This window comes from Oncorhynchus mykiss, chromosome 19 (assembly GCF_013265735.2).
Source record: "Oncorhynchus mykiss isolate Arlee chromosome 19, USDA_OmykA_1.1, whole genome shotgun sequence".
NCBI classification, from domain to species: Eukaryota; Metazoa; Chordata; class Actinopteri; order Salmoniformes; family Salmonidae; genus Oncorhynchus; species Oncorhynchus mykiss.
Window position 1 is genome coordinate 46,808,893 of NC_048583.1, and position 23,906 is coordinate 46,832,798.

The 23,906-nt window shown below is 42.9% G+C and overlaps 2 protein-coding genes across 7 annotated transcripts; one reads left to right on the plus strand and one right to left on the minus strand.

The window, feature by feature from the left end:
• Nucleotides 1-67: 67 nt before the first annotated feature.
• Nucleotides 68-9,352, minus strand: zgc:154055 (PH-GRAM_MTMR9 and Myotub-related domain-containing protein). 6 transcript variants are annotated; one of them, XM_021574554.2, is made up of 12 exons: nucleotides 9,224-9,352; nucleotides 8,501-9,011; nucleotides 8,110-8,166; nucleotides 7,494-7,602; nucleotides 7,202-7,327; nucleotides 3,590-3,760; nucleotides 2,991-3,208; nucleotides 2,662-2,823; nucleotides 1,626-1,767; nucleotides 1,106-1,326; nucleotides 791-942; nucleotides 68-586 (listed from the first exon to the last, which is right to left on the minus strand). In XM_021574554.2, the coding sequence occupies exons 2-12, from the start codon at nucleotides 8,683-8,685 to the stop codon at nucleotides 492-494; spliced, it is 1,638 nt and encodes a 545-aa protein (XP_021430229.1). In that variant the 5' UTR covers nucleotides 8,686-9,011; nucleotides 9,224-9,352; the 3' UTR covers nucleotides 68-491. The 6 variants fall into 6 exon arrangements, with proteins under 6 accessions (XP_021430229.1, XP_021430228.1, XP_036810837.1 ...); XM_021574553.2 differs by having other exon boundaries at nucleotides 3,590-3,763; nucleotides 9,224-9,351; XM_036954942.1 differs by having other exon boundaries at nucleotides 3,590-3,763; nucleotides 8,083-8,166; nucleotides 9,224-9,351.
• Nucleotides 9,353-10,228: 876 nt separating this feature from the next.
• Nucleotides 10,229-15,184, plus strand: fam167b (family with sequence similarity 167 member B). The gene is made up of 2 exons (XM_021574557.2): nucleotides 10,229-11,202; nucleotides 12,720-15,184. Exons 1-2 carry the CDS (start codon nucleotides 10,882-10,884, stop codon nucleotides 12,981-12,983), a joined length of 585 nt encoding a protein of 194 aa, XP_021430232.1. The 5' UTR covers nucleotides 10,229-10,881; the 3' UTR covers nucleotides 12,984-15,184.
• Nucleotides 15,185-23,906: the final 8,722 nt, after the last annotated feature.

Sequence of the window (23,906 nt, forward strand, 5' to 3'; positions counted from 1 at the left end):
CATTAGTCCCAGGGTTCTTGGGGTGGATCATCACACTACAAATGTTGTCAAGAAATAAGCTATACAATAAATTACATTCCTTTTAATAAAACGTTTGCATATTGAGTACCTTGACATGTATCAAATTATTCAAAACAATGCTAAAATGTGAAGTGTTTGTAGGTCGAAAATAAACATACACAATACATAATTTTTTAAAAATGGACTTGCAGTGAAAACGCTATAAAAAAGGTAGATAGAAAATATATGCATGTCACCATGAGAGAAAAGTATTTAAGAGTGAGGAACTTTCACAGTATGCAATGCAATTTGATATTCTTTGGGATGGATGAATACCTATCTAATTCATGTCCATAGGAGCATAATTGTCTCACAAAAAAAGTATTTATCTGTTCTCTTCCTCAACAGTCAATCAACCAGGATGAGTGTCACTGAGTGTTCCATCAGTCCAGTGTGTCACTGTATTTTTCGACCCCACTTTATCAGTGTTTTCAACTTGCCCCACGGCACTCAATGACAAGGTTCCGCAACTCCTCCTGAGCCTTCTCTAGGTGCACAGCATGTTGGGTCCAACGCAGGAACAGACCTGATACACATCCAGACAGAGGAATCTTGGTAGTAAATAAATGTATTTATTTACATGATCTACCATTTCATTGCTTATTACTCATCAATTAAGAAATTAATGTAATACCTATTAAAATTCACCCATCCAACATTTAGCATACTGTATGTCAGAGGGCTGCAGTAAGGGAGAGCAGACTCAGATCTGCCTGTGTTACTAACTCACCTCTCCAGAGCTGCAGGGACTGTGGCTGAATGGAGGGCCAGATGGCCAGCTCAATGGGCTCATACAGGGGGTTAGAATAATGCTCCCTCTCACTGGGCTTCAGGAGGAACTGGAACAGACAGTGGGTTCTCTCCTTCACCCCTGCAGCACACCTGATGAGAGCGAAAGAAAGAGGGAGAGAGAGAGAGAGATGAAGAGTAAGTGGAAAGGTACAGACAGATGGACAGACGGATGTGGATTTAGTGCAGATACACTAAACTCTTGGACAATGACTGTAGATTTAAGGACAGTCTGGACAACGCATGAATGTCTCACCTCTCCTGGTCACTGTTGCAGAGGAATGTGCCATAGTCTGAGGCGTAGACCTCCATGGCCAGACGCAGCAGCAGAGGCTCAGAAAAGCCCATGGCCAGAGGGAACTGTCGGGCCAGCTGCCACACACAGTCCAGCAGCAGCACGAACACTGGAGCCTCCAGCCTCAGACGGGCGTGGGAGTAGGCTGAGTGGGCACAGCGCTGCTGGAACGGGTGACCTGCCTGTGGAAAGGGAGTACACACACACACACACACACACACACACACACACACACACACACACACACACACACACACACACACACACACACACACACACACACACACACACACCTCAACAGATCAAATAACACACACACTGAGATAAAAACATACACACAGCTTCAGCTAGTATAGCTAGTTAGCCATTGAATGTACACAGGACTAATTTACACATTACCAGCTCTCAATCTACAGTATATGAGGGTTTGAAAATAGTTGTAACATAAGGAGGTAGCGTGTGACTATTTTAGGGGTCTCACCAGTAGCCACTCCCTCTCTAGGAGGCCCAGGAAGCCGGCCAGTGTGCGTGTGTTGGGGTCCAGGATGAGCTGGGCCAAAGAGCTCACCAGAAGGGTGGCATCTGTGCCCTCTGAGCCATGGACTAGAACAGAGTGGCCATCCCTGGCCAGAGCACCATAGAGGGTTACATAACATAGAACAATGTTACACGTAAACAAGATATTACACAATACAGGAAACAAAACAGCACATCAGCAATAAAAACAAAAAGCAAAACAACACGCATTATGACTCAGTGTAACACTATGCAGCAGTGTTCAAATCAAATTTTCAAGAATTCTTTCAGAATGCAATGCCATCGGCATTTGATGGTGTGGTATTCCAGATCGGGAGAACAAAATGACTTGAGTTCATGTACGTTACCACAATCACACCACTAGTAGTTAATTATGAAACATACACAAGAGCCTTTCCTTTTCCCAGAGAGTCCTTTCTTCCTGTCCGCACGAGAACCCTGCTGGCTGTATGGACGGGGACAGTATATCCGGAAAGAGCAATGATTCCGTGAAAGAGTATGTTACAAGTCCCTGATGTCTCTCTGGAAGAAGATCCTTGCCCTGAGCATGTTTACTTTATTGTCCAGGGATTGAACATTAGTGAGTAATGTACTCATAAGCGCTGGATGGTATGCACATCTCCTGAGTCGGACTAAAAGCCCACTCCATATTCGTCTTCTCATTCGGCGGCATCTTGGAGCAGCCCGTTACATGATGATGTACGATTATTATTATTATTTTTTTTATTTAACTAAGCAAGTCAGTTGAGAACAAATTCTTATTTACAATGACGGCCTAGGAGCAGTTGGTTAACTGCCTTGTTCAGGGGCAAAACGACAGCTTCTTACCTTGTCTGCTCTGAGATTCGATCTACCAACCTTTCAGTTACTGGCCCAACGCTCTAACCACTGGGCTACCTACCGCCCCAACCACTGGGCTACCTACCGTCCCATTCTGAAAACATTACATTTAGGGTTATGAGAGTAGAGTGCACATCTACCTCTCCACACACTCTGCCAGTAGGCCTGCTGTGGCCAGGGCAGTGTGGACGTGAGAGAGCCATTTGGAGTTCTCCAGCTTGCTGAGCCAGCGATCCACACTGTGGGAGTGATCCCCACAAGCCTCCACCAACTTTATCAGACTCTCCTGGAGCACCTTCCCCCTGGGGACACACACACACGCACAAATATAACTATTCAGTCAACAGGCATAGAGCTCCAAAAAAGTGGTTGGTTAAAGCAGAAACACCCTGGCAACTAGGTTAGACATACGTAGCCACAAACAAATGAAAAAAACTCACACACAACAGGCAAACACACAGACAGACACCTTTCCAGTTGACGGTGCAGTCTCTTCCAGCAACTGTAGCTAGATTTAGATTCAAACCCGCCCCCTGTCATCCTGGCCTGCTGAGCCTGTTGGTTGGAGCGGGTATCAATGATGTAACCCAGCCCAGAGCCGTCAATCACCGCCTGGAGGAGGAGCTCATCCTCTCTGCAGCGCTTCCTATTGGCTCCTGTCAGGGGTTGGCTGCTGCGCATGATGACCTGGGAAACACAATTTTGCTATTTGATAAAGAAGGGTTCCCGAGTGGCACAGCGTTCTAAGGCACTGCATCTTAGTGCTAGAAGCGTCACTACAGACCCTGGTTTGATCCCAGGCTGTATCACAACCGGCCGTGATCGGGAGTCCCTTAGGGTGGCGCACAATTGGGCCAGCGTCGTCCGGGTTAGGGGAGGGTTTGGCTGGGGTAGGCCATTATTGTAAAATAAGAATTTGTTCTTAACTGACTTGCCTAGTTAGATAAATAAAACATTATTTAAAAAAACATCTAATGTCAAACAACATTAATTACTGTACATTGTAGTGACATAAAAGTATTTGTGTGTGTGACTAAGTGCATATGTGTGGATCCATGCGTATCTCACCATGCCATTTTTCCTGTGGTAATAACAGAGGACAGGGAAGCGGCCCCCTTGTCTGAACTTGGCCACCTTCACCAATGTCTCATCGTCTATGGAGTGAGGGACAATAACAGCAGGGGGGTAGGAGGGACACACAGAGTAGTCCTTGTTCACATGACTCAGTCTCCACCTGTCCTGCTGCAGAGAAGGAGAGAAGATAGGAAGACACAACACAGATCAATAGGTGCATATTGGTCACTGTTAAAAATAAGGGTGATTTAGTGGTTAAGGGCACTGTACTGCAGCGCCAGCTGTGCCATCAGAGTCCCTGGGTTCGCGCCCAGGCTCTGTCGTAACCGGCCGCGACCGGGAGGTCCGTGGGGAGACGCACAATTGGCCTAGCGTCGCCCGGGTTAGTGAGGGCTTGGTCGGTAGGGGTGTCCTTGTCTCATCGCGCACCAGTGACTCCTGTGGCGGGCTGGGCGCAGTGTACGCTAACCAAGGTGGCCGGGTGCACGGTGTTTCCTCCGGCGCATTGGTGCGGCTGGCTTCCGGGTTGGATGTGCGCTGTGTTAAGAAGCAGTGCTGCTTGGTTGGGTTGTGTATCGGAGGACGCATGACTTTCAACCTTCGTCTCTCCCGAGCCCGTACGGGTGTTGTAGCGATGAGACAAGATAGTAGCTACTACAACAATTGGATACCACGAAATTGGGGAGAAAAAGGGGTAAAAAAATTAAAAATAAGGGTGATTTGCAGTTCTACAGTATAAAGAACCTTTTTGAGGGCCATATATGAAGCGAGCCATTGAACCCTTTTTGGTTTTAAATAGTATGATTTCTTATAACAGTGCCTACACCCACTATCTTGATTCTAATAGAGCACCTCCTCCCAGCTGCCCACTGCACTGAGACTAGGTAACATGGTCACCACCGATAAATCCATGATTATCGAAAACTTCAACAAGCATTTCTCAACGGCTGGCCATGCCTTCCGCCTGGCTACTCCAACCTCGGACAACAGCTCCCCCCCCACCGCAGCTACTCGCCCAAGCCTCTCCAGGTTCTCCTTTACCCAAATCCAGATAGCAGATGTCTTGAAAGAGCTGCAAAACCTGGACCCGTACAAATCAGCTGGGCTGGACAATCTGGACCCTCTATTCCTGAAACTATCCGCCGCCATTGTCGCAACCCCTATTACCAGCCTGTTCAACCTCTCTTTCATATCGTCTGAGATCCCCAAGGATTGGAAAGCTGCCGCAGTCATCCCCCTCTTCAAAGGGGGCGACACCCTGGACCCAAACTGTTACAGACCTATATCCATCCTGCCCTGCCTATCTAAGGTCTTCGAAAGCCAAGTCAACAAACAGGTCACTGACCATCTTGAATCCCACCGTACCTTCTCCGCTGTGCAATCTGGTTTCCGAGCCGGTCACGGGTGTACCTCAGCCACGCTCAAGGTACTAAACGATATCATAACCGCCATCGATAAAAGACAGTACTGTGCAGCCGTCTTCATAGACCTTGCCAAGGCTTTCGACTCTGTCAATCACCGTATTCTTATCGGCAGACTCAGTAGCCTCGGTTTTTCGGATGACTGCCTTGCCTGGTTCACCAATTACTTTGCAGACAGAGTTCAGTGTGTCAAATCGGAGGGCATGCTGTCCGGTCCTCTGGCAGTCTCTATGGGGGTGCCACAGGGTTCAATTCTCGGGCCGACTCTTTTCTCTGTATATATCAATGATGTTTCTCATGCTGCGGGCGATTCCCTGATCCACCTCTACGCAGACGACACCATTCTATATACTTCCGGCCCGTCCTTGGACACTGTGCTATCTAACCTCCAAACGAGCTTCAATGCCATACAGCACTCCTTCCGTGGCCTCCAACTGCTCTTAAACGCTAGTAAAACCAAATGCATGCTTTTCAACCGTTCGCTGCCTGCACCCGCACGCCTGACCAGCATCACCACCCTGGATGGTTCCGACCTTGAATATGTGGACATCTATAAGTACCTAGGTGTCTGGCTAGACTCTAAACTCTCCTTCCAGACCCATATCAAACATCTCCAATCGAAAATCAAATCAAGAGTCGGCTTTCTATTCCGCAACAAAGCCTCCTTCACTCACGCCGCCAAACTTACCCTAGTAAAACTGACTATCCTACCGATCCTCGACTTCGGCGATGTCATCTACAAAATTGCTTCCAACACTCTACTCAGCAAACTGGATGCAGTTTATCACAGTGCCATCCGTTTTGTCACTAAAGCACCTTATACCACCCACCACTGCGACTTGTATGCTCTAGTCGGCTGGCCCTCGCTACATATTCGTCGCCAGACCCACTGGCTCCAGGTCATCTACAAGTCCATGCTAGGTAAAGCTCCGCCTTATCTCAGTTCACTGGTTACGATGGCAACACCCATCCGTAGCACGCGCTCCAGCAGGTGTATCTCACTGATCATCCCTAAAGCCAACACCTCATTTGGCCGCCTTTCGTTCCAGTTCTCTGCTGCCTGTGACTGGAACGAATTGCAAAAATCGCTGAAGTTGGAGACTTTTATCTCCCTCACCAACTTCAAACATCTGCTATCTGAGCAGCTAACCGATCGCTGCAGCTGTACATAGTCTATTGGTAAATTGCCCACCCACTTTCACCTACCTCATCCCCATACTGTTTTTATTTATTTATTTTTATTTTTCTGCTCTTTTGCACACCAATATCTCTACCTGTACATAACCATCTGATCATTTATCACTCCAGTGTTAATCTGCATAATTGTAATTATATGCCTACCTTCTCATGCCTTTTGCACACAATGTATATATAGACTCCCCTTTTTTCTACTGTGTTATTGACTTGTTAATTGTTTACTCCATGTGTAACTCTGTGTTGTCTGTTCACACTGCTATGCCTTATCTTGGCCAGGTCGCAGTTGCAAATGAGAACTTGTTCTCAACTAGCCTACCTGGTTAAATAAAGGTGAAATAAAAAAAAATAAAAAAATAGGGTCTCTTGACATAGCGATCCCCAGGTTATGTGTTTTAGAACTAGAGTAAATTCCCCATGACAAGGGCTCCACAGGAAGCTGACTAATATATATATATATATGAGCATGGATTCATGTCGTTTCTCACATGTATTGTTTACACAGTCATAATGCAGTAAGTGGAACCACAGATAATCGGCTGCAGGGCTGGTATTGCGGCCTCAGCAGGATTGATTTATCTGAATCTTGACCCTTCCGTTTGGTATCCCCAGTGAAAAACCCAGCAGCGTTACAGTTCTTGACACAAACCGGTGCGGCTGGTACCTGCTACCATAACCCGTTCAAACGCACTTAAATCTTTTGTCTTGCCCATTCACCCTCTTGAATGGCACACATACACAATCCATGTCTCAATTGTCTCAAGGAGTAAAAATCCTTCTTTAACCTGTCTCCTCCCCTTCATCTGCACTGATTGAAGTGGATTTAATAAGTGGCATCAATGACGGATCATAGCGTTCATCTGGATTCACCTGGTCAGTCTATGTCATGGATGTTTTGTATACTCTTAATGTTTGTGATGATTAGCTCTGATTGTTGCATTTACTCTAAAACAACAGGACATCTGTGTGTGTGTGTTTGTGCTGCACTCACTAGATCCTCCATTTGAGCGTAGTTCTGTTCAGGCGATGAGAGGCCCCACTGGTCCTGCAGACTGAGTTTAAGTGGTCTGTAGAAGAATGGATACATATCGGACACAATGTCCAGAGAAGAGAGATACTAGAGAGAGAGAAAGAGAGAAAGAGGCAAAAAGTTACTGACTAGTCAAAACAAAAAGCAAAACACTAATTGTAATGTTGTCTAACCTTCATGACTGTAATACTAGTTTTTACACGCTTGGTATGTATGTACAGCCTGTGTGTATTCTACCATCCTGCTACTGTACCTCAATGGAACGGGCAATGTTCAGGCACTCCTCCATGCCTGGAATGTCCAGCTGCAGAACACACAGGTCCTTACACTTGAGGGTGATTGTTCCAGAGGACACGGAAGGCCTTCATATGAAATACACACACACATCATTATAGGGCTTCTGTCCAACCCCACATGTTACCCTCAACACTCCCCCTCAGGGTTCCATGATCTAGGCTGCCTCCCCTCCAAAAAAAACATTCAAAAAACCAAATCCAACCCAACCAGCTGTTGGGAGTGGAGATTCTCTCAGAGAAAGGATGTGAGGCCTGCATTTCCCCTCCATATCAAATCTTTGTCTGCACTACACCTCCAAATGTACTGTCTGAACCAGATTCATAACTGTAGTAAATGAGCACTGAAATTCCTGCATTTGGTTCTTCGCAGTTCATGACACAAAGCATATGGAGAGGATTCAAAGAGATGGCATGTGAGACAGAGCTTGAGCGAAGGTGGGATTGGTTATTATTCCTGCAGCATCAGAATCCTGTTATTTTCGCACAGTGCTGCACAGGACATGGATAGCAGCACACTGCAAAACGCACAAACACACACAGACTCACACGCAAGGTGTCACACTTATGTCAAACCTTTGACTCTGGCCTGTACTAGAGAAGAGACTGGAATAGCCCAACAGGTTTTCCACACTGGGCATGGAGGGAGAGAGACAGCGAGAAGGATGGAGGGAGAGAGACAGCAAGATAGGTTAGTGAGACATGTTTATTAACAGGCTACACAGGCACCCTGACCCAACATTCAGACTGATGTAGGCTGGGAAAATGTTAACATGTTAAACACTTTATTAGTAACTATTAGTTTCCCCCAATGTGACAATTGGCTGTCAGCACATTGAAATATGGGGTTCAGGCAATATGGCAGCAGTTCTGTATAAGGCTATATGGTCCATCATTACACCTTTGAATATGACATTTAAATACTTTAGTTGAAAAAGCGGCCACGTATTGCCCTCACTCCGTTTACCTTTTCTCTATGGCATCGATGTTTCTGAGAAGTAACAAGACCAGCCGCGAGCTGTCTCCATCTCTGTTAGAGAAGAGTAGGTGGTGGCCAGTGACACATAACGTTCCTTGCATCGGTGGATGAAACGGCCGTCTCAGAACGACATCTTCAACGTTCGCCGTCTTTATGTGCTCTGAAAACTCCATCGCATCAGCGCAAGATGACAAGAAGCGGACGGGAGATCCAAGTCGCGCGCGCCAGAAAAAGTATTCAGTTTATTTTCCTCTTCTGGATCTTGTTTAGGCTACTTATCTGAATTATTGAAATTAAACCACTTATTCTTGTCCCATGGGAAAGGGGCGTGACACGGTCCAAATGTTGACTGTAGCTTGCTGTAACTACAGCTAGGTGAAGTGTTTGTTTGAAGTTAATAACATCTTCATAGCAGTTATTTCCTTTCGTTTTCTCAGTAACCCACCCTTCCCGTGGGGACACCTCTTTAAGCCATACTTGGCTGCTTTCCAACCAGCCCCTAAAATGTGAAAACATCTTGTGGTTACAAAAGAAGGAAGTGAGCGTTTCCTGAAAGCAGTGGTGAGAGAACACAAAGTCAAAGATCCTATCTATACAGGGGCAATTCATTTCAAAATGCCTATTAGTGTGTAGCCTAATATTGGGTTTGCATTTTGTAGATAATCTTGCCTAAAAAAGTTCATACAATTCATACTCGGTTCATATTCATACCCAGTTCATGATAAGATAATGGTATCGTCTGCATCTAGTCAGTCATTATAGCGTATCCACAGGGCCCTGGTACCTGCTGGCGCCTGAAGAACTGACAATCTAAAGACAGCAAACCTCACCACTAGACCATTGGAGTTGAGTATGTATATAAATCACATGCTAGATTTTTTGAGTGAAATCAGCTGCTGACTGATTTCTGTCTCATTCAAACTGTTGTTGAACCGTACCAGACTAGTTAGTTTACATTACTCATTGATTTGATTTAGTAGCCTCTGCTTCCAACCAAGTAGATGCTACTCTAGTAACTTCAGGTCACTAACCTAAAGCAATACCCTTCTCATTTCCTTTGTGTGACCTGCATTTCCTGTGTGTGACCTAGTCTTTGATTTAAATATATATATATATATATATTAATCATCTGGAGATCAAGTAATAGGTGAGTAAATGTTTACACTCACATATTGTCTAAAACATGCAGCATATTGCTATCCATCTTTCCAGCACATAATTGGGAAATTGACCAGAAGTGTGTTCGAAAATTAACACTAGATGGAGGCATTGCCTCAAATTAAGACATTCCAATCCCTATTTCTAAGGAGTTTGTCTGTCAGGAAGACCATTAACTAATTACATTATGTTTGTACCTGCCCTATTAAACATGGAATGGCTACACCACAGTATTATCTGATCAAATCTAATCAAATAGCCTATTTTAATTACAAATATTTCATATAAACCCTAAATGTATCGAGGAGCCATCTTATATTGATTCTCAGGTACTTTTGTATACTTTTTAACCAGTAGTTCTGAAAGTAGCACTCAGGATACCAAAGTAGTCCCGAAAATTGCATACTATGTCACATATGTGCAGATATGTGCACCAGGTCATTGCTCTCACTCTCTTTCTCTCTATGCTTTTTCCACTGAGCCATTGGGCCCACACTGCTACCTTATTGGATAACACTGGACAGGCCTCTCACTAGCTTTCACTCAAATGTGAGGGGCTGAAGCTCATTTCCTAGAACTGGAATTGCTAGGGGCTGGCCCAGGTGGTGAGAAATGTAGGGAAAACAGCTTCAAGATAACAGTTGCTTTCAAACTAGGGATTTTGTGGCTAATTGAGGTAAGACAGTAAGTCTGCTCATAGATAATGCATTTATGAACTACACATCCTGCCCAAAGCTGGAGTTTTCAAAAATACTTTTTTAGTCGCTAACGTACAGGAGCATGTCTTTAACATAAAAGGTTTAAGAGATATGGCTAAATCAATTTCATCCCATTGCCATTTTAGTGTTTAAAGAATTTAGAGGGGACATTATACAAAACCTTTGAACCTGCACCTGAGTGCTGCCATAAGTGGACACAGCAAACTATTTATTTCACCTTAGTGTGGTCAGGTGGATAACATGAGGGAGGCTACTTGCATGAACTACACCTCTTCTTCATAATGGATATGGGAGGCCACTTCTGCTTCTCCTTATCATTCTATAAATAAAGGATCACCAGTACACTCCAATCTACATCTGGCAAGCCCAGTGACAGTACACTTCATGTGCTTCAAGAGGCATCGTGCTCTGTGAATAACTCATTCCAACTTTTTTGCAGCCTCTGAAATGTATTTTTACGGAGATCCTTTTTAAACGTCTAGAGCACTTGCAATGGATTTTAAAGAGCTGGGAGGTGATGATAACCCCGACGGAGATACTGATGGAGAAGCTGAGGATTTGAACAATGTGAAAGCACTTACCGAAAAACTAAAGTTACAAACCCGCAGACCATCATACTTTGAATGGCAGGAGCGCTTGCAGAGCCAACCATGGAAGGAGAACCCGAATGGTTCAAAAAATGGCCAAGAGACTGCAGAGAAATATGTGCTCTTGCCTGAAATTATTCGGGATGAGAACTCAGATCTAACCATCCGCAACATCTGTGGCTTCGATACCATTAATGACGCGTTGGAATTTCTTAGGAAAGAGTTGGTGAGCACACATTTTTTTGAATGCCGAAATTTTCTCCAACTCTGACACGGTTATTTGTACATGGACATGTTAGAAATTAATTAGGCTACACTATCTCTGCATTTCCTAGATATGTAGAATACAACGAAAATATTATAGTACATATGAATAAGCAGTGGTGTGAAGTACTTAAGTAAAAATACTTTAAAGTACTACTTAAGTCGTTTTTGGGGGTATCTGTACTTGACTTTACTATTTATATTTTTGACAACTTTTACTTTTACTCCCCTACATTCCTAAAGAAAATAATGTACTTTTTACTCCATACATTTTCCCTGACACCTAAAAGTACTTATCACATTTAGAATGCTCAACCAGGACAAAATTAGGACACTCTTATCAATATAACACTTTGTTATCCCTACTGCTGTCACGCCCTGGCCATAGAGAAGCTTTTATTCTCTATTTTGGTTAGGCCAGGGTGTGACTAGGGTGGGCATTCTATGTTGCGTTTTCTATGTTTTTGTATTTCTTTGTTTTTGGCCGGGTATGGTTCTCAATCAGGGACAGCTGTCTATCGTTGCCTCTGATTGAGAACCATACTTAGGTAGCTCTTGCCCACATGGGTTTTGTGGGTAGTTGTTTTCTGTTTTGTGTCTGCACCAGACAGAACTGTTTAGGTTTCATTTAGTTCTCCTGTTGTTTTTGTCATTCAGTGTTCTGTTCTATTAAATAATCATGAACACTTACCACGCTGCACTTTGGTCCTCACCTTCTTCCACCAACAGCAGTTACAACTGCCTCTGATCTGGCGGACTCACTAAACACAAATACTGTGGTTGTAAATGATGTCTGAGTGTTGGTGTGCCCATGTCTGTCCATAATTAAAAATTATAGTAAAATCGTGCCTCCTGGTTTGCTTAAAATAAGGAATTGGGTGTATAGCATTTACTTTTACTTTGTACTTTTACTTAAGTATTACGATTTAATACTTTTTCTACCACTGTACTTAAGTACAAAAAAACCAGATACTTTTAGACTTTTACTCAAGTATGACATTTTAGTACTTTTTCCACCAGTGTGAATAAGACGCAGTGCAACTATTTGGCAAACGTAACTACCAGGTAGTTACACTGGTTTGGCATCCTCATGACGCACACGTGCCAGAGCGTAGTCTCTGTGCCAGATGCCACTGTTGTGTGACGGAGAGATTTATGGGAAATAATCGTGCTTTCACTGTTTAATTTTGCTTGAATGCTTGTCTGACTAGAGCATGACTTTGTGCTATCTTTGCATCCAAAATAATACAAACATGCTTAAACAATAGGGACCTTGTGTTAATTTCAGAGCTGAAAAATCCCCAAATAGAAAGGCAAAGTATTTTTTCACATAGATATTGTGTCAGTATCATTACACATCAATAGCACCCACTAAATGCAAAAACCTAATCCTGGGGTCCGATTGCTAGAATTTTATATTTGATGACTGATTTCTCGCCATTCTCTCTCATCTCTCTCCTTTCCGCCTGCTATCCTCAGAGGGAGATGCGGTTCCAGGACAATCGTCTGGCTCGGCAGCTGATCCGCCTGCGTGTGGAGATCCACCGGCTGAAGGTGGAGCAGGTGTGTCACCGCCACAAGGAGATGCTGGACGACGCCACCTACGAGCTGAAGGAGTGTGGTGAGGAGTCTGACCTGCTCTGTGACATCCCCATGAAGGCTGCCTTCGCCCTCTCCACCCCCCTCAAACACCTTGGCCTCACCAAGATGAACATCAACTTCCGACGCTTCTCCCTCTGTTAAAACATATTCCACCCTGTGAGGATGGATTTGCTGAATTAACACCTCTGTCTAATCTACGCAGGGTAATCAGGGGTGTTTCACTGCAACGGTTTCTGTTATGACACGAGAGGGAAGATGAATGGCTGGAAGAGTGTGCAGACAGTAATTAGCCAAGTGGGAGGAAATGGAAACGACTCCTTTGATTTGTGCCCCAGCCCTGACTTGAGAGAGATAGATACAGGCCTCCATAGTAAAGCCCTGTAAGGGCAAAACCCAAACCCATCGCATAGCAGCACCTTTCTACTGTACCTCAGGGAAGGTGCTGACTGATAGGTCAGAGTTGACAGGGAAGATAATGATGAGGTGTGGTTCTGGGATGGAGCTGGTGCGAGTCTGGATCGCCATGGTGTCAGATATATTGCACTGTACAAAAGCAATAGTTAAGATGACCCTCTGATATAATGAATAAGACTGCCATGATGGTGAACACAACTGTAACTAGAGATGTCTCTTGAGATTTGCAAAGGGGAATTGTCTTTCTTCAGATTAAGAAACATCTATCACAGCGCTAACACACACTAACTTGAGTTCCATACTGTAACCCCAGCCCAGGAGCAAGTATATATAAGACACTAGTCACATCACTAGGGACATGTTCCCAAACTCTGTTGAAGGCCCCCCACCTCTGTGTTGGCAGTCCCAGACAGCAGTCCACAGGAAGCTGGAGGTCACATTCCAGCATTCTTTAACCTCTTTAGGGACCAAAAATAACAAGGACCTCCATGGGGTCATGGCTTCAGTGATATGACATAATTGAAGGCTATGTCCTATGTACTCCATGCATTTTATTTTCCATTAGATGAAGACAGATCACAGTCCAATCTGACAATGTTGTGTCAGATTATCAGGGTTGAGTTTAGATGTGTTTAAAGATATTGTTCTCAGGAAAAGAGATAGGAGGAGAAACTGAAAGTATCTTTGGGGAAATTAAGAGGGAGTTAATTTTGGACAGGGTTTGGTGGGTTTTTATCGATGTTTGCTGAATATTACCCAACAAAGTTTAAAACTTAAAAAGTTTAAAACTTTGTTACAAAGTTGTAATACATCAAAATGTAGATTTGTAAGTGCCTTATGTACAGAGTTTTCACCTATATAATGCAGGAATATGTTATGGTTATCATTTAATCTATGAGGGAAATATAAATGATTGGATACAGAGCTGTTCTTTCAAGATGCTTGTTAAAAGTTTTTTTGTTTGCTATTAACTCACATGTAAAAAGGCAACAAACTTGAAATTGAAAATAATGTTTTTTTTATTTGTCTGTCAGTCTGTCTATCCATTAGAGAACTGGTTAAATGACCTCTGTTATTACCTGTGACCTCACTGAGTGCTCATTTAGCTGTAACCTTTCACATCCTGAAATTCCATTAATGCACAGTTTCATCTTTCAACTGCATCAGGTATTCATCTTTTTAAAATTATGTGGTATAGGCTTAATTTATCAGAAAACCCCTTAAAGGTCCAATGCAGCCATTTTTTATCTCAATATCAAATCATTTTTGGTTAACAATTAAGTAACAATTGGTAGAGCCCCACCAGCCAAACCCTCCCCTAACCCGGACGACGCTGGGCCAATTGTGCGCCATCCTATGAGGCCACTCAGGAAGTCTTTTCAAACAGTTCTTACACCATGAGGGCAGTTGTCACCATTTTCACAATTTCACAGTATTATACCAACCTCATAGTGTGAAAACATAACTAAAACACAGAAAATTCACATTTTTGACTGCACTGGGCCTTTAAGGGGTACAAGCATAAATTGATGAGTTCATAACCATGTCAAGTTGTTATCAATTATTGTACAAAAGGGGTACATATACAAGCTGTGTGAAGTAGACGTGATATACTAGTTTATGAGATGACCTCATGTATGACGTGAGAGAGAGGGAGAAAGAGAGAGAACCAGGCCAATTGTAATGAATGATAGGATAAATACAGGGTACACAGGGTCTCAGGTAGTACCTTAAGGCCTGGTCTTTCATTGGATATCCTCATGTCATTTCCTGTGTAATGTGGCTTCTATTTCTAGTGTCTCTCACCTATGCTGTTTCCATTTTTTCATAAAGACCAACTGCCCTGCAGTTAAGATGGTTTTCTCTGTCCTCACTCCCCTCATATGCACTGCTAATCAACTAATAAACTGATAGCCCTAAGTACGTTATATCTTGACTGTTTCAGCATTTTCTTTTATCCTCCAGGCTAGGGTAGGCTTACACAAGTTCATTTCCTTTGTCTGCAATCAAATACATGCAGCTTTAACTCCCTCAAGTAACTATAGTGGCACTGTATTGTGTGTCTGTAGGGAAGACAAATGTCATTTCTGTCTATGTCTGTAGATTAGTTACGATACATAGAATAGTCTCACAGTGCAGCTTGTGAAATATTGTAGTGTTTACTGACTTTATTGTCCCCTTAGGGAAAATATGTTGGTGGCATTATCTACACGTGATGGTTGTGTGCAATAAAATACGAACACCACACAACTCAATGTAAAGTTTAATATTGCAAACTGCAGGCCAGCCCACTGGTCTAACTGACAAATAATACATAAGACTATGTAATATTACTATTTTAACCAGACATTCAAAAATGATACATACCGTACATTTTCAGTAAAACAAAGATAGGGTGACAGTAGCTTACTACCCCTATGATTTAATGGAGCAGATCAGGAAGCTTACGGGAAACAAAAAGCATAGCACAAAGCATTGTTTAGTTTTGAGAATAGCGGTAAGCTCATCCACTCATCAGCAGCCAGATAACACATGTATCATAGAGAAAAGCACTGAAGTGACAGGGTTGGAAAATGGGTTTTACTGCACCTAAATAGTTATCACAATGAGCCTGCGCAAGAGACATGATTTCAAACCCACGTTACGAATAAGTGACAATAATCTGTGGTAGAAAAGAGAAGAGGAATCCCCCTGATTTAGACAGATGCTAATTGCTGAATAGTTTTTTCATTTTCCGTCAATAGTTTTCACTCATTGTAGCTGCAGTCACTGCGAATGTCATGAGATTCCACATAATCACTTCACCAAGGTGAGGGCCTTACAATAGATTATGTTCTGTGCCTGCAGAATTGTATTTATATGGGGATAGTTGAGACATAAAGACAGAAATGTGTGGCATGTGCTTCTCCTAAAGAGGTTCCCTCAGAGTTCTGAGTAAGGGTTAATCAGTTCACTTAAAATGCACTTCAAAAGAAATTCATTAAAACCTTAGACTACCTGCAGGTATTGGATTATGTTTATGACACCAACATTACTTATCTGATTAGACGTTTACATTGAATTGGCCTTGTTGCAGACCAGGCTTCCTGAAAACGGGAAGCCTGGTGAAGATCATTTTGCTACTTCTTCTTCTTCTTTGGAGATTAATGGAGGTTGTCATCCAATATGTTGCATCACCTCCCCAAACTGGACTATAATATAAATCCATTATACTTTGTGATACAAAATGGGGGGGAAAGAAAACACCCTTCCAACTAACCCTACACTCAATTAAAAACCCACTACCCCATTCCACTACTTTGATCCTATCTACTCCTGTACTATGCCAACGGCCTGGGAGGATGGGACACCACCACTCAACACACACTGTAGCTTCTCTGAAGTCAAATCTTGTATACCCAAATACTTCTCTGCAGATGCCACCACATCTATTTTCTGTGATTTACGTTCCATTTATGTGGTATAGTGGATAACCATTGCTATGAACGCTAAGAAGCCAACCTTACTGAAGCATATATCACTCGTTGACCTCTCCCTCTATGCTGACACAGATCTACTACTCACAGGGATCCTCTCAGGATCCCTCCCCCTTGACCCATCTTCCTCTACTTTCTTCACTGCCACAGCATACGGCACTTTCTTCACAACTCTGACTCTAGCCACCTCAACCTACCTCTCTCGCACCGGACACTTCTGATCTCCAGCAACATGGGCACCCCTACAGATGACACACACAAAATTATCCACCAAAATTACACAATCCTCTATCCCATGCCCTGCTGCACCCTTCCCACATCTTGGAATCTCCCTCCTACAAACTGCTGCGACATGACCATAAACACTGCACCTGAAACAGAGCAGTGGATTCTGCAAAAAGCTCAAACTGGATAACTGATATCAGGATAACTGTTATCTGCTTTGCTCTTAGGAACAGGGCACCATTGAAAGGAGTGATTTCTGGGGTATAGTTAAGTGTGGAGGTGGAGTAATTGAAGTTGAAGATTCCTGGAGTTTGTGATGCCCGCTGTTTGGTGTGACGCAGACCCGGTGGTGAGTGTGGTGAAACAGAGGAGTCACTGTCAGTCCTTTTTGAGTTTTGAATCCTAACATAACTTTGACGGGTAAGACTGATTCAATGGTAAGGGGTGAAATAAGTAAGGGGTGAGGGGTGAAATAAGTATAGCCAGTTATAATTGTAACGGTTTAGCAGATCATAAAAAAATGTTTGTACCTTGTCAGCTCGGGGATTTAACCTTTCGGTTACTAGTCCAACACTCTAACCACTAGGCTACACTGTACATGGCTTATTAGAAATGGAATATAATATATACTGTTTACAGGAAACTCACTCTACATCCTTAGATGAAGTTGCGTGGAAAAGGGAATGGGGTGGTGAAATAATTTTCTGTCATGGACAAAGGAACTCAAATGGTGTGATGATATTAATTAACAAATATTTGTATCTGAATGTGCAAATAGTCAGGAATTATTCGCAAGGAAGGTGGATCCTTTTAAATATGAAAATGGATGAAAAAGAGATTTGGCTCATTAATCTATATGGTCCAAATCAGGATGATCCACACTGCTTCGAAAACATTTAAACCAATTTGTTGAACTTACAGACAACAAATGATCTAATTATTATGGTAGGAGACTATAACACAGTGTTAAGTACCTCAATGGACCGTAAAGGTAATCACTCTACCAACTATCATTACTGTGCCCTTAAGGAAATCACATATATTATGGACACATTAGAAATAGTGGATATTCGGAGAGTATAAAAACCCTGACATAGTGAGATATACTTAATCAAGCTAGTCGTCTTGACTACTTTCTTGTCTATTTCTCTCTTGCATCAAAGGTTAAAAAAGTTTTAATAGGAGACAGAATGCGATCAGATCATCATCTAATTGGCATTCACATAACTCCTATTGATTTTCCACATGGACAGGGATATTTAGAAAGTTTACTTGAGGACAACTTATTTTTAACTAAGACAAAATAATTTATAACTGAATTTTTCCAGTAAAATTAAGGTTCAGCAAATTCCCTTATTTTTTGGGATAAATGTACATTCAGGGGTCATTCAATTCAATATTCATGAATAATAAAAAAGCAGTTTATGGCTAAAGAGACTAGACTAACAAGGGAAATCAATGAACTAATAGTACAGGTAGATCACAATAAAAACGATACTACAGAGATACAAAATAAGTTAGAGGAAAAACAAAAAGAACTTGAGGAACTAGTTAAAGAACGATCTAATGTAATCTATTACAAAAATAAAGCAAACTGGATGGAATATGGAGAAAAATGCACAAAATTCTTTCTGAATCTCCAATACAGGAACGCTAACAAAAATAATTTGCAGAAACTCGTTACTGAAGACTGAGTCATCTATGATTCTCTGAATGATATTTTAAAAGAGGAAGCTAATTATTTTAAGCATATGTTCTCTTTTCCATATCAACCTTTCCCACTGAATGAAGATTATGGTAAGGAATTATATTCAAATAATATAAAAATAGAAAATTAACAAATGTACAGAAAGATCAGTGCGAAGGCCAAATTGCAGAGGAATAACTTTGAGGCTATTAAATCCTTTCAGTTTGGAAAACTCCAGGGCTTAATAGCATAACGGTAGAGGTATATCAAGTATTATTTGATGTACTAAAAGCTCCATTGTTAGATTGTTTTAACTACTCCTATATAAATGGTAGTCTGTCAGGTACTCAGCAGGAAGGTCTGAATTTATTTTTATTTATTTATTTTATTTTATTTCAATTTCGGTAATTCTCTTATAAAACGGGTAAAAATAATGTTTAGCAACCTCAGGTGTAAAATAGTAAATAACGGCTACTTCTCAGAGAGTTTTGAATTGTCAAGAGGAGTTAAACAAGGGTGTCCGCTGTCACCATATCTATTCGTTATGGCCATTGAAATGCTAGCTATTAAAATCAGATCCAATAACAACATTTGAGGATTAGAAATCCAAGGCTTAAAAACAAAGGTGTCCATGTATGCCGATGACTCAAGTTTTATATTAAGTCCGTAAACTAGATCCCTGCAATGTCTCATTGAAGATCTAGATAACTTTTCTGTACTCTCTGGACTAAAACCTAATTATGATAAGTGTACAATATTACGTATTGGATCCTTAAATATACAACTTTTACATTACCCTGCAGTTTACCTATAAATAGGCTGACGGTGAAGTGGACATATTTGGTATTCATATCACAAAAGATATAAGCTCTCCACAATGAATTTCAATAGAAAACTGCAAGATCCTGCAACCATGGAGAGGTAAACACCTGTCTATTTATGGAAACTCCTTAGTCATATCTCAGTTTACTCACTTACTTATGGTGCTGCCTACTCCCGATGATTCATTTTTCAAATCATATGAGCAAAAAATATTTAGCTTGATCTGGGATGCTAAACCAGACAAAATAAAATGTGCCTATCTATATAATGAAAATGAATTGGGTGGGTTGAGATTATTAAATATGAAAGCACTAAACCTCTCTTAAAAGCTTCACTCATTCAAAAGTTTTATTTGAACCCTAAGTTGTTCTCAGGTAGATTACTAAAATAAAAGCTTAAGTTTTAAAATTGCCTTTTTGGCTTTGTGCAGATTGCCATGTCTCATTTTCGATTAATTGAAAATTATACTTTTTTCAAGGTATCCTTCTTTTTCAAACAAGCATTGCAGAGCTGGCCACAATTTCAATTTCATCCACCTGAAAAGATAGAACAAATATTACAACAAATAATTTGGCTGATCTCAAATGTGCTGGTTGATAAAATACTTGTATTTATTTCTGGTCTCAGGTTCAGGAATGGTGGAAAATGCATAGCATTGAACTAAAATTGACCCTAGAAATAGTACTGTTAGGAGAGACCGGGTCAGTCAATTACTAATATACTAATACTCTTAGTAAAAGTATTTATCTTCAACTCGCAATCTGTGGATTCTATTCGATTAGATCGATTGAAATTGTACGTTAAACATCACAGCATAGTTGAAAGATATGTGTTGCGTAGAAAACCCGAAGTGGGTGGCCAGCAGATAGATGGGATGGGCTGAGGGAAACTGAGGGTTGGGATGTGGAATTGGAATTGGAGAGAAGTGGGAGTGGAGTTGCTGTGTGAGATATAGAATGAAAAGATAAGTTACAAAAATAAATACTAAAAGTCTGAATAAAATATAATAAAAAGTACATTTGAATGACACTAAGTGGCAGTGTTTTCACAACTGATGCCGGTTTGCCTGAGGCTGATGCCGTGCAGGTGTTTGTACACATGTATGCACACTCTCATTCAAATAAACACATACAAAAACACACACATACATGTAATCGTGCCAGACATGCACACAAACATATACAGTTGGCATTGCTGTTATGATTTTAGTTGTCCTTGATGTCCTTTGTTCTAAATGTATTATTTATTTATTTTATTGGCCTCCCTGACCAGCCCTGACCCTAACGGTCGGCTATCTAAGGAGTGCACGGGGAAGGGTGGGTCTATCGGCACCAACGGAATCCCCAACCTACAGGCGAGTCCACGATCCATAAAACTCCCATCTGCGCCTGAATCGACTAGCACCTTATGCTGGAGAGAGGGAAAAAACACAGAGAAAAAAAAAAAAAAAACATGTGACCAACAGGGTGCTCTGGGTGAGTTTGGTGCTTACTCACCTGGGGTGGCCGAGAAGTGTTCCGCCTGCCATCTCGACTCCCAGACGGACTCCTCCAGCACCGGTCCGAAGTGTGTCCTCTCCGCCCGCAGTAGGTGTAGGAGGAGCCTCCTCCTCCGGTCCCCCTCGATGCAGCTCCTCCCAACTCCATCGGAGTTGGAGCAGGAGGGCTGGGAGGTGGAACTGACAGGACCTCCTCTGAACGCCCGCGGGTTGCTAGCAGGTTGTCCAGCCGGATCGACAAGTCTATGAGCTCGTCGAGGGAGAGTGTGGTGTCCCGATAAGCTAGCTCCCTGCGGACGTCCTCCCGGAGGCTGCACCGGTAGTGGTCCATCAGGGCCCTGCCATTCCACCCGGCACCAGCGGCCAAGGTCCGGAACTCCAAGGCGAAGTCTTGCACACTCCTCGTCTCCTGTCTGAGGTGAAACCCGCCGCTCGGCCCTCAGGAGGGTGGTCGAACACGGCCCGAAAATGGCGGGTGAACTCCGAGTAGTGGTCCCGAGCAGAGTCTGGGCCGTTCCAGACAGCGTTGGCCCATTCCAGGGCTCTACCCGTCAAGCAGGAGACGAGGAGGCTCACATTCTCTTCACCCGAGGGAGTCGGACGAATGGTAGCCAGGTAGAGCTCAAGCTGGAGCAAAAATCCCTGGCACCCAGCCTCCGCTCCATCGTACTCCCTCGGGGGCGCAAGACGCAACGTGCTGGGACCGGACACAACCGGTGGAGGAGTGGGTTGCGTCGTCTGTGGGGGAGCTGGGGTGGATGTCGGGAGACCACTCCTCTCCCATCGCTCCATTCTCTCCATCATCAGGTCCATCGCCGAACCGATCCGATGGAGGACGGCTGTATGATGGAGGAGGGGTCGTCGCTGCTCCTGCTGACTCCATGGTTGGTGCGGGCTTCTGGAGGTAGTGGGTGGAGGAGTCAGGCGCAGAGAGCAGAGAGCAGGGTAGTTCAAAGATGTGGATCTTTTATTTCCAAAAACAGAGTGACGGTCAAGCCACACACACAAGGGAGCATAAAGACCCAGTCCAACAAACAGGACGAAACTGTTCGGAAAAATGGAATCCACATAATATTCACACACCATATACAGAAAAACAAGCCCACACAAAAGCCGGCAGGCCTACCAGGTTTAAATAGCCCAAAACAAAACTCAAACAAGAAACCGGTGAACTAATCAGACAAAACTAAATGAAACAGAAAATGGAATCGGTGGCAGCTAGACGACCGCCGAGCGCCGCCCGAACAGGAAGAGGCACCATCTTCGGCGGGATTCGTGACACATTTTAAGAGCATGAGAAGTGGCCTGTCACGAGAATTTTTATCCCAATGGTTGAACTCAACCATCACTATAGCTTTGACCAATTCCCAGAAGTTTGAAGACAAAGCCCCCAGTCTGCAATAGGTTAGTTCTTTATTCAGAGAACGTTCTGAAGTCAAAATGCAAACACAGTCAAAATTGAGCTCAAGTGCATCCTGTTTCTATTGATCATTCTTGAGATGTTTCTACAACTTGATTGGAGTCCACCTGTGGTAAATTCAATTGATTGGACATGATTTGGAAAGGCACACACCTGTCTATATAAGGTCCAACAGTTGACAGTGCATGTCAGAGCAAAAACCAAGCCAAGAGGTTGAAGGAATTGTCCGTAGAGCTCTGAGACAGGATTGTGTCCAGGCACAGATCTGGGGAAGGGTACCAAAACATTTCTGCAGCATTAAAGGTCCCCGAGAACACAGTGGACTCAATAATTCTTAAATGGAAGAAGTTTTGGAACAAATAAGACTCTTGGTCAGGGAGGTGACCAAGAACCCGATAGTCACTCTGACAGAGCTCTAGAGTTTCTCTGTGGAGATGGGAGAACCTTCTAAAAGGACAACCATCTCTGCAGCACTCCACCAATCAGGCCTTTATGGCATAGTGGCCAGACGGAAGCCACTACTCAGTAAAAGGAACATGACAGCCCGCTTGGAGTTTGCCTAAAGGCACCTAAAGACTCAGACCATGAGAATCAAGATTCTCTGGTCTGATGAAACCAAGATTGAACTCTTTGGACTGAATCCCAAGTGTCACGTCTGGTGGAAACGTGACCCCATCCCTACAGTGAAGCATGGTGATGGCAGCATCATGCTGTGGGGAAGTTTTTCAGTGACAGGGACTGGGAGAGTCGTCGGGATCGAGAGAAAGATGAACGGAGCAATGTACAGAGAGATCCTTGATGAAAACCTGCTCCAGAGCGCTCAGGACCTCAGACTGGGGTGAAGGTTTACCTTCCAATAGCTATGCAGCAAAGCTTCCCATCCAACCTGACAGAGCTTGAGAGGATCTACAGAGAAGAATAGGAGAAACTCCCCATATACAGGTGTGCCAAGCTTGTAGCATCATACCCAAGAAGTCTCGAGGCTGAAATCGCTGCCAAAGGTGCTTCAACAAAGTACTGAGCAAAGGGTCTGAATACTTATGTAAATATGATATTTCATTATTCTTGTTTTATATATATTTTCAAAAATGTCTAAAAAACAGTTTTTGCTTTGTCATTTTGGGGTATTGCAAACCAATAAAAAAAAAATCAATTTTAAGATAAGGCGTAATACAATTTGGAAAAAGTCAAGGGGTCTGAATACTTTCCGAATGCACTGTATATAAACTCCCAGTAATGTATTGGGTAAAACACCAATGTTTCTGCATCACTGTGCCTTTTACAAAGTAAAACTATAAAACATTGTTTTCTGGATACATAATACGATTTCTGAGGCACACTCATGCTTCTTATTAATAGAAAAGGTCTTCAATTAAGTGGTTTAATATGTGAGAATCACACGTGGCAGTCACAGTTGCACATATTTCAGTGCACTTCCTGTACATGTTTGGGCTGACTTCTGTACATGCTCTAGAGTCTAAAGTTGCAACCTGCCACTGCAACAAAGAGCTATGTGGTCCAC

What these genes read in the sequence shown, in the direction of transcription:
- zgc:154055 (XM_036954942.1), bottom strand. Translation starts at nt 8,685, where the DNA reads ATGGAGTTTTCAGAGCACATAAAGACGGCGAACGTTGAAGATGTCGTT. An exon ending in CTGGCAGAGTGTGTGGAGAG is followed by an intron (nt 1,768 to 2,661) that starts GTAGATGTGCAC and finishes TGCTCTGGCCAG; the next exon opens with GGATGGCCACTCTGTTCTAG. An exon ending in TAGAGAGGGAGTGGCTACTG is followed by an intron (nt 1,327 to 1,625) that starts GTGAGACCCCTA and finishes CCCTTTCCACAG; the next exon opens with GCAGGTCACCCGTTCCAGCA.
- fam167b (XM_021574557.2), top strand. Translation starts at nt 10,882, where the DNA reads ATGGATTTTAAAGAGCTGGGAGGTGATGATAACCCCGACGGAGATACT. An exon ending in AATTTCTTAGGAAAGAGTTG is followed by an intron (nt 11,203 to 12,719) that starts GTGAGCACACAT and finishes TGCTATCCTCAG; the next exon opens with AGGGAGATGCGGTTCCAGGA.